Source organism: Fusarium coffeatum (genome assembly GCF_003316985.1).
Source record: "Fusarium coffeatum strain FIESC_28 chromosome Unknown BRIP53273_contig_125, whole genome shotgun sequence".
In the NCBI taxonomy this organism is placed as follows: domain Eukaryota; kingdom Fungi; phylum Ascomycota; class Sordariomycetes; order Hypocreales; family Nectriaceae; genus Fusarium; species Fusarium coffeatum.
The window spans coordinates 117,487-132,365 of NW_022157918.1; the positions used below are offsets into that span (position 1 = coordinate 117,487).

The window sequence follows — 14,879 nt, forward strand, 5'->3', positions numbered from 1 at the left end:
TATATCGTTCAAATTTACCATTCTTTACGTTTTGCCTATATCTCGACCTTTCGGCAATTGGGAGCGACAGGACAGGACAGCAGCAAACGCGCGCCTCGTTAATAAGTTTAATTGAAGTTTCGGACACGCACACAATATTCGACACATACACTAGGTACGTAAAGGCACTCTTGAACCAGGAATCAAGGGTCACATCAGAGGTAAACAAAACTAATATTCAGATACTTACTGCGTTCATTGAAAGTCATCTACAGATAGCAAAACATTCGCACCACACAGAAGGCCGCACAGCAGCTAATCCGCTTCAGTCATAATCGTAATAATCTCACACAGGTCCTCCGAAGTAAGATCATCATAGACAATACCCACCTTCTCAAGCTCAAATTTGATATCCGCATATGGCTTCTTCATGAAAAGCTGGGCGATGTAGACGCGTTCCTCTTGGCTGATTCGGTGAAGGTTCAGATTTTCCAGAGCACTAGCAAGATTTTGACCGATCGAATCCTCAGGAACTTGTGGAAGAGGACGGGTGGCTTGCTCGTAGTAGTTCTCTGGGAGGGGGTCGAACATGTCGGCGTCGGGCTGCCATCCCATGCTGGGATTGTAATCGATGACTTGGCAAGAATAGCCAGGGCGGGATTGGGGCTCTGGGATGTTGGGGGTACTTACCTGAGCATCGGAAGGTCCTGCCTTCGCGATCTCCTTACCTTTGTCTGGCTTTGCCTCCTTGGGCATGACATCCACAGTGTCGGGGTCTTGCGCAGTCTGCTCAAACTTGGCATCGTGAGGGTTGATGGACAGTTTCTTGAACTGCTGGTTCAGCTCAAGGTTGTCGCCTTGGGCAGAAATGCCGGAGGCAGAGTTTTCGTTTTTGTTAGACATGGTGGATGTTGCGATGAGTGTGAGATGTGCTTGGAAGGGAAAGGTTTGTGATGGAAGACTGGCTTGCTATATAAACAGACCAGAAAAGAACTATAAAGCAGCATGTCCAAGGAACAGGACAGAACGTTAACTATGTTCCGATCTTATGAGCAGCTGCTGGTGAATAGAAGAAGAAGTAACAATGAAAGAACAATAATACGGAAAAGTTCAACTGGTAAGGTCGCCCGCAACATCTTTTCTTCAGTCGACGATGACTTAATGGAATAATTCTCGGGTCAAGCAACTTCGACCCTCGAAATCAATTTTATACTTTACTACTATAATTTAACCTCTACGTACGGGGTTTATATACCAGTTTTCCTCCGTCTCTGGTGCCTACGGGCAAAGGAGTAACACAAAAGTCCCAGCACAAGCATAAACGCAAAGAGTATTTTTTTTTTTATTCTTTTTTTTTACAGGGGACCACAACTTCGAATTCGTCAAGGTTTTGAATTTTTTTAATTTTTTCTCCCTCCCTTTTCACTGTTCAAATGTTGTCTTTATCATCTTGCACATAATGCATTGTCTACGCTCCATTACCTTACCCTGAACACACCGAAAGCGCTAATTTGAAGACAGAGATCTTACCCACGGTGCCATCGTGGAGGGGTTTCATTCGAGTTCAAGCCGATTCGTCCACATCTACAGGGATGTTGTTTTCAAGAACCCGGAAATCTTGCACTGTCTAACGACTAACGACTTCGGGCAGGTGAAGATGACTTGTTTTATGCACCGTACTGACGTCAGGAAATAAGACCAAGATATTTCATGTCAGATTGCCGAGATCAATTCAATTGTTTCATCTACAACAACAATTTGCGCCCGCGCAACACCCGTCAAAATGGGAATGCCATACTCCAAACAAGTTCATGCCGCCTTCGACCAAGTAACACCCTTGGTCGCGGCCGGTTTCGAAGTCCTCAAAACAACAAAGAACATCGCCATTCTTCTCGCCGTCATCCAAGTCCTTGTCGCAATTGTTCTGACACTCACATTATTCGCGATACTGGCGCTGATATACTCTGTTAATCCGGATTTGGAAGAGGAGCGACGCGCAATTGTCACGCCTTGTATGCAATGGATTGCGAGCTGGGTGACTGAATATGGGCATGCGCTGGCTTTGGGATTAAAGGTTCTTATTGTGTTGACTACTGGGGGTTTGGGAGTGTTTATTTGGTGGAATAGCACGCCGACGTTTCCTGTTTCTGAGGAGCCAGCTGGGCCGGAAGAGGAGGGGGACGATGGCTTGGAGAACACAGATAACTTTGAGTAAAGGACAGGGGCAACTATTCGGGTACGCTTGGACCGTCGCGCGGCAAATGGTTTGGAAGGGAAAAGGGCAGATTGAATAATACCAGAACAAACACCATGACTAATGAAGAATGTATAACCACTTGAGCTGGCAGGAAGACAAAAGTTGATTGTGATCATGAACTCAGACTAAAAAGCTGTGGTAAAGACTGTATAGTATCATCACTGTTCAGTACAAATCAGACTTCTCACTACAGTCGTATGAGAAGTCAACCACGCAACCCCCAGATCCCAAAAAGTAAAGAATGTTTGGACTCAGCCAAAACCCAACTTGGGTGTACTGGTGGCATCACTGTCGCCGCTTGTGCTTCGATGACTTTTGTATGTAACCCTGTGGTAGCCCTGGGCCCTACTTGTACGAGCAAGAGATGCTAAGAACATGAGGAAAAGAATATCTCTCAAGGGTCAAGACGACGTCTTTATACGTGTGATCACTCGTGAAAACTTTATTGTCGGTAGGGCAAGAAGCAAGATTGCAAGAAGGATGACTCACGTCCCGAACGTTTTGCATTGATCGAGTGACTAATCGGTTCTCAAAGTTTCGTGCCTAAAGCCTCATCAAGCCTCAAGGTAATGTAGACGTACTGCGATAGGCAGAAAAAAGCCCCTTCACTACCATCACCGTCATTGTCAATAACAACACCAACACCGACAATGAAACACGATGGTGTGACTCAGAACGATTTTCCCACTTGGTCACGACAGCGTTGGAAGCTAGCTTTGGCTGGTCCTGGAATCTTTCGACAAGGAGCCAATGGATGATTTCGGGATACTCTTTCGCCGAAAGAATGGCACTGTGATACATCCCCATGCTGTCAACATAGTCCAACCGGGCCCCTCTCCGTACCAAAATCTTGACCTGCTCGAGGCGGCCGATGGAGCAAGCGTACATGACTGCCGTGCCTTCCTCTGATATTTCACGTTCGATATCTATCCCTTCATCCAGTAACCAAGGCAGTGCATCGTGAAGCTCCTCTTTTGATATAGCTAGACAGAGTGGCGAGAAGTAGGGAGGTTTGTCCCGGAAAGAGTCCAAGAGTCTGGTTCTGCCGTCCCTAGGAAAGCTGCGATATAGCATCCGCGTCATCCTCGTACCAAGTTTCTGCAATGAGTCTGAAATGAGATTGATACTATCGATGGAGGTGATGTATGGTATAAGCCGGGCATTCTGTATGTATGTCCGTAGTCGTAGGTCAGTAGTTCCAAAGATGGTATATCCATAAAGGGAGATTGCCTGTACGTCGCATCCCTGTTGGTGGAAGTAGATAAAACAGCGTAGCGAATCCACTGAGGAAAGATGCATGACGTTCTCTCCCTTCACGTTCCTTGTCTCAAGTGACGCTCCCCTCGCAACAAGTAGCCGAGCAACGTCTATAAAGTCATTTAGAGCAGCATGAGCTATTGCCGAAAGTCCTTTCGAATCCTTGTGGTCTATAAGTGCTCCGTGATCGAGTAAGTACTCGACTAGCGCACAGTCATCGTCCGATTCGATGACAGCAACAATCAGGGGAGTTTGAAATTCCGCGTTCAGGCTATTCACATCTGCTCCGGCATTGATAAGGGCCATTGCCATTGGTAAATTGCTGTGGAAAGCTTTCATATGCAACGCCGTTACCCCACCAAACATGTCTTCCCAACCTTCGCCTAACTGATGGCAATCAGAGGGAGTCGTTGCACCTGTCAAGGCCTTCACCATGGCTGCTTTATCAGATGGAAAGTCTTGTTCTTTCCATGGCGAAATCGAAGCACTGGTATGTATAAATCAGCTACTACCTTCACTGTTTTTGCCAGAGCAACAAACCAATATCTTTCAGCATTTGCATTTAAATGATCCAAGATCACCTCAAGCGCCTCGACATCATCATACAAACAAGCAATATGAAGAGGGTTGGCTGGACTATCCGACCAGGCGTACCCACTCTCCAAGGCCTTGTCAAGAAGTTGACCGAGGCAAACCCCAGTGATTGAAGTCTGGACAGCCTCATGCAGGGTGCCAGATACTCTGTGGACGCTACACGCAGCCTGTCTCGGTATAGCACCAATTGACAATAGCCATACCACAATGTCGCACTCGCCAAAGTGTACCGCATATGTGAGAACATCACAAACGCCACAGGTCGGCATGGGGCAGTCCATGGGACGGTCCTCGGAGAACAGTGATTGAAGCTCTTCCAAGTTACCGTCTTGTATACAGTCATCAATGGCCTGTGGCATAAGTGTCGTCTCTGTCTTTACGACATCTGGGCGGTCGTCCCCGACCTCATCGGTTTCTGCACCATCTCCATTAGATTTCTCGACTGTACTGGCTGGCCTCGTTGATGGTTCCCCAGCACCCAAAGCCCGTAGCGTCTCAACTGCTTCGTGATGCTCGTGCATAAGAGCTATATCGATCGGACGTTTCTGTCCATCATTAACTCCGTTGATGCTAGCTCCATGTCGGACCAATGTAGTGATTGTATCTACGTGTCCTAAGAAGCTTGCGAAATGTAAGGGCGTGTAGAGCTCTGTCGTACAGGTGTTCACGTCCTCAACGAGGTTGTTACTGAGAAGGTAATCGATAGTTTTGACACAGTGTCCAGCGACGGCGAGGTGTAGCATCGAAGCGTTAGAGATATCCATACCGTCTGGCGACGATGGAGGGTAAAATCGGACTGGAAAGCAAGCCTTCCAATCGTATGTAGAGGTCTTGCGGATCTTGTCGTGGAGGTGGCGAAGTAGGTCGACTCGATCAACATCAATCAAAGATATGGTAAGATCCCAACCATCAGATGCTTGAGCGAAGACATCTGCCCCCTTTTCTATCAAAAGCTTCACAATGTCGAATCGATTGCAGCGCGCAGCCATCAATATAGCAGGATCCCCAAGGTGAGAGCCGACTGTAGACCTTTTGTTCATGGACAGGCCTTGATCAAGTGCGAACTTGATTTTCCTCATGGCAAGATCTTCAGACTCCAGGGCATTACCAGCCGTCTTTATCAGACCGCACAGTATCTCTAGGTCAGCATCTTCACATCTACCCCCGAGTGCAAGCTGAGCGGCCTGGAAGACTTCCACAAAGATTTGCAAAGACCCCTCGCGACAAGCCTTTTCGATAGGTGAGATGTCACCGACACGAATATGTACGGGGACATGTACACCGATGAGCCAATTCACGAGCGGATGGTCGTTCTGCTGTATCGCTCTCATTAGAAAGGTTATAGCAGACGGTTGGCTCATGGTATTAGACGGAGGCCGAAGTATGAAGCATGCGTGATACAAGAAACTAGCTTCCCATCGATCGGATCCAGCACTGAGCTCAAGAGCTTTGAATTCTTCAAATAGTGCTATCATTGATGAGCACTTATACATCTTTTCGAATGAATCGACGATCTTCGCATCCACCAGTGCCAGCAGCAACCTTCTAATGTTGTGGAAATGGGATGCAAACCAGGGCTGATTCCCATAGCAAACGAGGTCTTGACAGAATAATCGCCAGACATGCTGCGTCTTGTTGACCATATGATTGGTGGGGGCGAGCTTGGTCAACCGTGTGGTAAGTTGCTCATCTGTTAGCAAGATTGGACTACTCATCAGCATGGTGTCCCGAGTATATGATTGGAATGCCGTCACTCCAGCTTGACTAAATTGGTCTTTGTCATAGGTCTGGATCAGCTCTTCAACGAATTCGTCGCTGCAGCGATTCGTGATATACTGAATGGGAAGCATATTTCCCACCGAAGCTGTATTGAGTAAAATGCCTTTGGAAACAAGTTCATGAAAAAGTTTCTGAGAACCCATCGCCACTGCATATCGTAACGGATTCTCCGGGCTATGAAAGAACGCTGGGTCCTCTGTGCAGTGCGATATCAACAGTGTAGCCGCACGCTCGCATTCATGAACAAGAGCCTCGACAAGGGGTGTGATGCCGTGAGCAACAGCTTTGAGACGTCTCTCAATATCCTGCTCGAAGTCTAAGAGTGCTTGCAGCACATGGCAAGAGTCTTTTCTAGCTGCAATATGCCATACGGTAACTTCATTATCATTTACCCGGAGCTTATCGTACCCAGATTGCAGCAATACTGTTGCCACCTCGGCGCTATCGCACGCACCAGCAATAATGAGGGGATTGTGATCCGACTCGATGTAATCTTTTCGCTTGCAATGCTTCTCGAATCGTACGTCCTCAATAAGGCGGGCCATATCCTGCGCCCGGTCTTGCTGTGCAGTGTACTTAACGAAGGTTAAAAAGTCAGCATCTTGAATCAGAACTGGGAGGAACTGGCCCTCATCGTGATCGAATGTATCCCAGGAACTATTGGATCGAACCAGCTTGCTTACGAACTCCAACGCCCCAGAAATCTGGGCACTCTTATTGGCGTAAGCGTCCAGATTGAAAATGGCCTGAATAACGTCATGAGTCAGGGTGTCCTTTGGCTGTTGAGATGTAAACAATGACTCAATCTTTTCGAGGGTATCCAGAGCTAGGCACTCGTTAGGGAATACCGCCAACAGAGCTACGAATGGACTCGCATTTCCACTCCTAACACATGCGTCCAGAGCCAGTTTGCCGATCGAGTGTCTGCTCACTGCTTGCACCTTGAGGTCGAGTTCCAGAAAGACACTGATCGTTGCGTGAATGTCATCTGAGCTGTCAAGGCCAGGTTTGAACCTCAAAGAGACGTGATTTACCCACAGTCCCTGAGCAACAATTTGAAGGACGTCGGGACCGAGTAACGCAAAGTGGATTGGAGCTAGGTCTAGGACTGTTGTTGCGTTGACATCCATATCTGTTGCTAGGAGCCAGCGACAGAGGGCCGAAGAGCAAACCATGGCGGCAATATGTAAAGATGTGAGGTCCCGGCGTAGGATAAATGTTATCAGATCCATGATTTTGTTCTGGGTGTTGTCATCGCTTTGATCGCCAAATGGAACAAAGTGTACAAAGCGGTAAGTCAGCCAATTCAGCAGATAAGGGCGCTTCCGTGTCGCGAACAATTCCTTCAGTAGCCTTGCGACCGTCGTATCATCGTGGGTACTTGGAACCGCTGGCCAATGACTTGCAGCATAGTGATAAAACGGATGGTCTGCAGTGCGCTGAACGATCCTTCTACACTCAGACATTTCTGCTACTGGCCGTGACGCGAATTCAGGCGAGAGCATGAGTTCAAGTGACACTTGGGCCAAGGAGCGCTCTGCGTCTGATTCAGAGTACCTGAATAACCTAAGCGCTGATTCTTCGTCGATAGAATTTAAGTACTCCTCAACAGTGAAGTGAGCAAGTTCGAATCTGTCGCCTTCGAGGTTCTTTCGGATAAGGCTGCTGCAATAGGTCATTATCTCCTTCTCATCAACCATCTCAAGCTTGGCTGTGCCTTTTCGGTCCCTGTTAAGGCCGATGGACAAGGCTTCGCATATCTGGGCGATACTCAGGCCCTGGCTATCATAGCAGACCCAGTGTAGGGTGTTTCGAACTATTTCTTGCGAAACGCTTTTGCCTTTCTTAGACATGACTTTGATGAGAATTCTGTCGTACGACTCGTCAAGCGTCGGTGGGAGCGTGTTCAAGGCAGTCTCTCGTCCAATTTTCCCAAGACCTTCAAGACAGTCAAGCTGGCATGTCACCCACCGAAACCTGATCAAATATTAGCTTAGTATCTGATAGAGCTAGCGCAAACTTTTAAACTTACATGCCATTGGCCTTAGATATAAGTGTGTGTTTTATCCTGTTGCTTTCCTCTGACGGAAGCCTGCATAGTGTTGGGCGTTCTGCTATCTCGGCATCGATATAAAGCTCCAAGTCCTGTGTATGGGCTGATATTTCAATCTGCTCGTACTCGGGTACTAGTTCCGAGCTAATCTCAACTTCTCTCCTACTGAACAAAGCGATGCTCAGATTAGGGATAGAGCTGGCAAGGTGGGCAACGCCACGTGTAATCTCTCTTGTATTGTTGATACACTCGTCCAAACCGTCCACTATCAAGAACACCTTTGGAAAGAGCTGGCACATATGAGTGACAGTCTCGGTGAGTTTCGCAATTTCGACCTGGCGAGGTAGACCAGACACCGGGTGTAATTCATCATAATACTTTTGGAGCCTGGCAAAGGCCTCCGGTTTCTGCAATCCAATCTGGAGCGCGATGGAGGAGAGGACATTGCCCAGAACCTGTGTTTCGGGAGCTTTGTAGTCGCAAAAAGCAAAGGCCAGAATAGTGTCTGCTTGGCAGATATCCAAAACTCGTTCAATCAACAAGGCACATAAGAGAGTCTTGCCAGATCCTGGGATGCCTGTCAACCAGAGCCTAGAATTGCGCTGACGTATCCACTGTGAAACTACCGAGTGATTGCCGAACCAGCTACCGGTGTTACTCTTTCGTAACCGTTGAGCTGTTTCGAACTGTGATTGAGGATTGATCTTGAGGAAGTAGTCGTAGACTTTCTGGCGTTCCTCATCAAGCTGGACTTTTGAATGCATTTCTTGCAGAACCTTGATTGCTTCCCGAGTACTTTCGACCTCTAGTTTTATCACCTCCTGTACCTTGAGGCCTTGTATCAGGGTATCCAGCGTATCAGCAGAAAGGGCGAGATTGATGGTCGCTTTCTGAGCTCTAACCTCTTCTACCAGCTTCATCATGTCGTCTTTTGAGAAAGGCCATTTAAGCTTCTGTATGATGGACGTAGCTTTGCTGGCTTGAAACTTGGTTTCAGCCTTCGCGAGCTTTTCGTCCAAGTTCTCAACCATCGCCTTCAATTGGTCTAGCTGGAATTCGCCGAAAAAGCTATTGTTGGAACTCGATGCTTCGAGCGAAGCAGCAAGGAGTGATAGATTAGTTAGCATACCACTCAAAACTCGAAGCTCTGTGGTAAGTATGCCAACATCCATTCGAGCATCCTTAACAGCTTTGCCGTAATCTATAAGCGTTTTGCAGACCTTACCAGCAAGCGCAGCTAAACCGCCTATACTAGCGGCGATAGACAGGGGATCTGACATGCTGACGACAATTTTGGTGAGATGTGTTCAGTTACATTCAGTATGTTCAAGCGTTCTTGATTGGTTGATTCTCGAGACAACGACTGGGATGTGTCAGGGCGTACCCAGGCTAAAAATTGGCTCTGACCTCGATGGGTTCGAAAACGTGGATCGTGTGGAAATAGAATATGAGGGGCAGAACAAAGAACCGTGTCAAACGAGTTGGGCGATTTATTTACTCTACTACTTCGTACTGAGAGAAAGTATGCATAAGCTCGGTTAAAAAACCTGTCATCCCCAAGCTTGAAAATGAGGCTGTAACGAGGCTTGGTTTGCATTATTGGCTTTCTTGCACCAATGATGTGAGGCATTTTCGCGCCACTTCACGAGGCACACTCCAACTCAGGACGTTCATTCGGCAGCTTGGGCAACGGCTTATGCAACAGCGTATTTCAGTCCACTACTCTGCGCACAATCCACGTCATTTTATTGAAGCCTTTTGGTGATGTTTGGGGGCCGTTTACAGCAGGGAATTGCAGCAAGCCTTTTGTTCTCATATGAAATATAGCTATTGAGCACCGCAGATAACGCGTTGGGCTTTCAGTTTAAGTCTTTAAGTTAGATTATTGATGAGAACAGATGCAGAAGGAATTGTGTCTATTTTCTGACGTTACATTCTATCGGATATAAGGACTGGACTCAGCCCACGTTGACATGCATGACTCAGCCGCTCCCGGCATCTCGTACCTGTCCAGCAGATACAGCGCACTCTCAGTTAGTGACCACGCATCAACGAACGGATGACCTTTGGCTTCCCAAAAACCGCAGTGCAAGCATTCCAAATCTTCACAAAGAACGACCTCACATCCCCAGCATCCCACTGCAGTTCAACATACGGACCACAATACTCATCCAAAAACCAAGCAAACTCAATACTGGCTTTTTCCTCATCCTCCTCTGTATGGAAGTGAAACCACCAAATGATCCCCTTATCGCCACTGTCCACGTCGCGGCGGAGGATGAGCTGCTGGTCCTCAAGCTTCCACTTGATGATTCCGTACGGGAAATGCGCGGGCCCGACTAGGTGGTCGTCGACGAACGAACCGAGCATGTTGACAGAAACAGTGTCGAAATTCTGGAAATGAAAGGGATCGAATTCGCGGAAGTGCACGATTAGTGGAACGAAGCGGGCGACCTCGTAGAGATCCTGTGCCAGCGCTTCGGTGTGGGAGACTCTCTTGAAGATTTCCTCGTCGCAGTCCCAGTTAGTGATGCTGAGTCTATCATGCAAGAGCTTCCAAGAAACGGTGTGGTCAGTAGTAATAGTCTTAGTCTCGTCTTCTCAAAGGGTAAACACAGCAATTTTAGACAAAATGTCAACGACAATACCTGTCTTCGCACATGGCGCAAGACGATGACCAGAAACGTTGGGACGCGAAACGTGGAAATACTCAAAGTCGAAATCATCAGGGAACTAACGAGTCAGACGATGAGCGATGCGAAGAGCAAAGTCGGTGCAACGACCCATATCTCCGTTCCAAGTCTGTTCAATGGCTGGATGGCCGGACTCACATGCCTCTATGATAGTGTCAAGATCGAGGGAAGCAAAGGTGCCCTTGGGATCACAAACGAGGTCGTGGACGGACTTCTTTGCGACATCGAGCAGGAGTTGGATTTGTTCGTAGGATGAGTAGGGGCCGCTGTTGGTAGCGGCTGCGAATTCTTTGTTGGCTGCTGCCAGGAGATCGCGAAGGAGAGTCATGATGGATGAGATTGTTTCGTCAAAGAGATAACCTGTGAGTCTTGACAATAGAAACCGTGGTTAGTGATGGAAATTGAAAGCGGCGAGAGTGGGAAAGATGGAGATTTATGTGGATTTTGGATATGATGAAGAATCGAACAATCGCATTGTGCCGTGAGAAGCACGGTTTGGCACGGTGCGGTACGACTATTGTTGAAAGAGGTATGATAGCGAGAACAATGCGACATGGTAAAGTAGAGACTGTTTTTCGGAAATATTAATTTGTTCGTTAACACAGTCAATTGTCTTCGAGATGTGAACAATATGCACGAATGATATCAACCGTCGCCTCCCTTACCCACCGAAGACTTGGATTCCTTCCTCGACTTTCTCTTCGCATCAACCCCATCGTAAACATTTGTTGCTGTTATGTTTGTTTGCGTACCGTACGTGCCAGTATAGATCGATGGTACCTCCCCTTTACTGAAATTCGAAGCATCCACACTCCTGCTTTGAAGACGCATGGACTTGTCGCCTCTTCCAACACATTGTTTGAGTTTTATGAGTAGAGGTTTGTACGTCGGAAGACAGGCGCATGCGATGCCGGAAACGAGCTCGGCGAGAGACCATGATGCTGCCGTGACGTTCCACCACGTGAAGTCCTTTTGGGGCGTGAGCCATTGTATTCGGAAGATGGAAATTGCAATGGTACTTTCCCGATTAGTATAGCTTTCGTAATTTTCCATAAAATTGACTTACAAGAAACCTAGTCCAAAGATACCCGACAACAACAGTTTCTGTGCCCGAGGCAGTTGAAGTCTCCAAACAATAGGAAGCGGCATGACAATGATCGCAAAGTCAATGACTATATGTACTATCGCATTGACGTACCACATCACAAGCTGATGCCGGAAACATTTGCCCTTTATCCTCGGATCCCAAACTGCTTGCAACGGGACACAGAGGAAGGATATGCCGATTATTTGCGATGCACTCCATATTGTGACGACGACCATCGAGGCGATGTAGACCCAGCGCATGCGAGACACGGACATGAGGCGGTAGTATTGGAAAAGAAAGGACATTTTCGTAAAGTACAACGATGCGGCGTAGAAGAAAATGGATATCCAGAAACACTGGTATAGTCAGTCACAGTCGGTAACATGAGATGGGCATCGTACGCGTCCGTAGTTGACTTGTTGATCGAGATTCAATGTCCAACCGTGTTTCCCAAGACCATATTGTGTCACTTGTGGATGTCAGTAGAGTTGGCGCGTTGGACGACAGAGAACGTACTGGCAGCTATCGCGGTTCCACAACCTATACAACAAAGCTAAAAACAGGATGTTAGCGAGATTTCGGGATAAAATATGGGAACCCACCAATCCCATCACGATAAATAAATCATCCCATCCCATGGATCTGATAGTCCGTCTGCAACAAAGTCGTATCGTAACCAACACGGACACCCACACCATCAACCCCACCGCAACACCGAGCGCGATATCCGATTTATTCTCATGAGACCTTGCAGCTTGTTCTGCGGTGATGTTTGTTGCCTTGTCATCCATGGTGGTAGTGGAGGAACAGGACAGAATGACAGTGGTGTAACGGAAACCTGGGGTATTATCTACGCCGAGACATCGATGATCTACACAAGCCAGGAACTCGTACTGTCATTGTGGTCTAACATGCAGGGGAAAGAAAAGATGTCATATACTGCCACTCAAACTAACTAGACTGATGACATTTTATTGTTTCTTCCCCAACCCACGGAATCAGAATTGATCCATAATCTGACGGTCGGAATGGTGAGCTAGCCTGATGCAGTTTGAACATCGAGCGACAGGCTAATATAAAGTTTCACCCGGCGTTTCGAGGCATCCAATATCCGAGCCAGCCAGTTAAATTTCCCAGTGGCGTCGAATGACCGGATATGAATGGGAATACAGATGTCTGCAACCGGAAACTGGTATGACGAAAAGTTGGTGTTCACAATCCAGTGCAAACTCATTTGAGATAATCGAGCAGATGACAGGCCAAGTCTTTGGCGTCGAAATATCTTATCAACACGGCGATCGGAATATAAGAGGCTGGGTGGCGTAATCGTACTGTGATTCCAGGCCCTTGGAACGGCCGTTCAATTTGCCCAGGCTCGAACAAGCTGGATCTGATTGCCAAGATGCATGCAATGTCAAAATGGAAATAGTCGACATGTCGCCAAGGGTATCGATCTTCTTATCTCTAGTGATTCAATTTGCTGCAATCTTTGTACTCATACGACATGTAATATTATGAACAGCTGGCTTGCCTGACCCTCGATGACATGAGTGTTACCATTCGAACCCAACTTCCTCAGCATGCCCTTCCTCACATCGCGGCTTTATCATTCCTCTCTCGTCCTGCAGACTGCAATTTGCCCATATTCTCTTCCCCTCCATCCACTCCGCTCCCCAATTCGACTCATCCCAAGGATCCTCCCAATCACCCTGCCGAAGCTGAAGATTCTGGATCTTGTCTCCTGTTTTGAACAAATTGACAATGTGGAAAATATCCAGTGCCGCCTTCTCGGTCAAAGCGGGTTTAGCCAACAGGTCTTCCTTAGCTCTGGCCTTGGGCGGCGCTGCTCTGTCGTGCATGTCGAGATAGATCGTCAAGTTCGTCAGCTTGGGCATACTCTCCGACATAGCCTTGAGATGCTTCCATGGCCAGGTCCCGTCTGTTCGGTCCAGGTCAATGGTGAGGTTTGTCAGGCCAGGCGCCCACTCGCCCAGGTTTCGTATCTGTTCAACCGAAATAATGGGTCTGTTCTCGAATCGCAGTTCAGGGTTTGTCCACTCAAGGTGTTTGAGCGTAGGTCCGTGACGCTTGACGATAGGTTCAAAAACATCATCTTGAACAGTCCCACCCCGCGTCCATGTAAGACTAGTCAGCGGAGGAACAGCTGTTATGAAATCTCTAGCTGGTGGTATGATTGACTCCCGCCGCTCGCCAGTAGTCGCTGCTCCTCCAGCACTGTTGTCCTCACTGAGCTTGCGCTGATCTCTTTTTTGCCTGTCGTAGTCGTCGCCTGCGAAAGATTCCGGGTCCGCAGTTTCCCATGTACCATCAACTTCAAGAGTTCTCAAACCAGTGAGTGCACGTGGAAGATCCTCAAACAGACCTTTACCCTGGGGTTTCACCATATAATCCGTGATGAAGAGGGTGTGTACTCGCGAAAAGTCCATCGCTTCAACCCAAAGCTGAGCATTGTCCAAATCGCGTCTTTCACGCGGCGTGTCCCTCTGGTCGTACCATCGCCTAGACTCACCAAAGTCCCAAAATGCCACATCATTCGGCCCAGGTCCCATCGGGGTGTTCCTGGCGATTCGCGCAAACAGATTTTCCCAATGCCATCTAGCGCGGTAGATCATATCAACGGCCCTTACAATGTAAGGGTTGGTTGAAGACGACCGAGGCCACGACCCATCCACAGGAGCCCACTGCGGCGTGAACGACAATAAGGCATTCCACTCACGAAAATTGAAGTCGTAACCGGAGACGGACAAGACTTGTGGTGCTGAGAGATAACGCTCTTTACCATCGAGTTTGAACGGTAGGTTATAACCGTCAGGTCGATCAACACACGTTGAACCCAGATTGACCATGTGCAACTCTGTAATATTTGAACACATTCGCATGGCTTGATGGACGGATTCGTAACTTCCAAAGGGTGACTTGGTAAACTGGATATTTGGGATTCTAGCGTGAATTGCTGTTGGACAGGGATCACCGGGCGTCCATTGCTCTACTGGTTCTTGAGCGGTCGCTGCTATCGCGAACAGCGCGACAGCAGTCAATAAGGGGCGCATTATTCCGTGGTTATTGTTTTGGCGCGCCATTTTTAAACAATGATGAACAAAGTCGGCGGTCAGAATATTGCTTGTTCGTGAAACAATAACAAAGGGTCGAGGTGCTGGG

General features: G+C 47.8%; 5 protein-coding genes across 5 annotated transcripts; 1 reads left to right on the forward strand and 4 right to left on the reverse strand.

Annotated features, from left to right (window-relative positions):
- Positions 1–294: 294 nt before the first annotated feature.
- FIESC28_05817 (uncharacterized protein) lies at positions 295–882 on the reverse strand (the record flags this gene model as incomplete). The annotated part of the gene is made up of 1 exon (XM_031159962.1): positions 295–882. One exon carries the CDS (start codon positions 880–882, stop codon positions 295–297), a length of 588 nt encoding a protein of 195 aa, XP_031015964.1.
- Positions 883–1,762: 880 nt separating this feature from the next.
- On the forward strand, positions 1,763–2,194 carry FIESC28_05818 (uncharacterized protein; the record flags this gene model as incomplete). Its single annotated transcript, XM_031159963.1, has 1 exon — positions 1,763–2,194. One exon carries the CDS (start codon positions 1,763–1,765, stop codon positions 2,192–2,194), a length of 432 nt encoding a protein of 143 aa, XP_031015965.1.
- Positions 2,195–2,797: 603 nt separating this feature from the next.
- FIESC28_05819 (uncharacterized protein) lies at positions 2,798–9,199 on the reverse strand (the record flags this gene model as incomplete). Its single annotated transcript, XM_031159964.1, has 4 exons — positions 2,798–2,844; positions 2,896–3,980; positions 4,034–7,843; positions 7,899–9,199. The coding sequence occupies 4 exons, from the start codon at positions 9,197–9,199 to the stop codon at positions 2,798–2,800; spliced, it is 6,243 nt and encodes a 2,080-aa protein (XP_031015966.1).
- A 754-nt stretch (positions 9,200–9,953) lies between these two features.
- FIESC28_05820 (uncharacterized protein) lies at positions 9,954–12,490 on the reverse strand (the record flags this gene model as incomplete). Its single annotated transcript, XM_031159965.1, has 7 exons — positions 9,954–10,519; positions 10,658–10,972; positions 11,278–11,630; positions 11,679–12,055; positions 12,101–12,168; positions 12,216–12,252; positions 12,407–12,490. 7 exons carry the CDS (start codon positions 12,488–12,490, stop codon positions 9,954–9,956), a joined length of 1,800 nt encoding a protein of 599 aa, XP_031015967.1.
- Positions 12,491–13,252: 762 nt separating this feature from the next.
- FIESC28_05821 (uncharacterized protein) lies at positions 13,253–14,770 on the reverse strand (the record flags this gene model as incomplete). The annotated part of the gene is made up of 1 exon (XM_031159966.1): positions 13,253–14,770. One exon carries the CDS (start codon positions 14,768–14,770, stop codon positions 13,253–13,255), a length of 1,518 nt encoding a protein of 505 aa, XP_031015968.1.
- Positions 14,771–14,879: the final 109 nt, after the last annotated feature.